Below are 222 nucleotides of genomic sequence, written 5' to 3' on the forward strand. Positions count from 1 at the left end.
GCGCAGCCCCGCCAGCCAGCACCGAGTGATTCTCGGGGAGAACCTCCGATCCCCGGATCGAAGAGCTCTAAGCAAGACCCCAGGGAAGGTAAAAGGCATTCTGTCTTTAAGAGGATGGGGTCATAAAGGTACCTGAAGGAAGGTTATAGTCTGTGGAATACCCGGGCATTGAGGTTTGGTGTGTGTGATGTATTACCGGTAATTAGTTTTAGAATTTATGTG

General features: G+C 50.0%; 1 protein-coding gene across 1 annotated transcript in view; it reads left to right on the forward strand.

Moving 5' to 3' along the window:
• Positions 1–88, forward strand: part of LOC104536756 (endogenous retrovirus group K member 6 Pol protein-like) — a gene marked incomplete at its 3' end in the record, with an annotated part of 3,513 nt that extends 3,425 nt beyond the window's left edge. The window contains exon 4 of the mRNA XM_010179472.1: positions 7–88. Coding sequence (XP_010177774.1) covers positions 7–88 — 82 coding nt within the window. The remainder of the gene's footprint in view (positions 1–6) is intronic.
• Between the last annotated feature and the right edge of the window lie 134 nt (positions 89–222).

Source organism: Mesitornis unicolor, unplaced genomic scaffold (genome assembly GCF_000695765.1).
Source record: "Mesitornis unicolor isolate BGI_N332 unplaced genomic scaffold, ASM69576v1 scaffold8232, whole genome shotgun sequence".
Lineage (NCBI taxonomy): Eukaryota > Metazoa > Chordata > Aves > Mesitornithiformes > Mesitornithidae > Mesitornis > Mesitornis unicolor.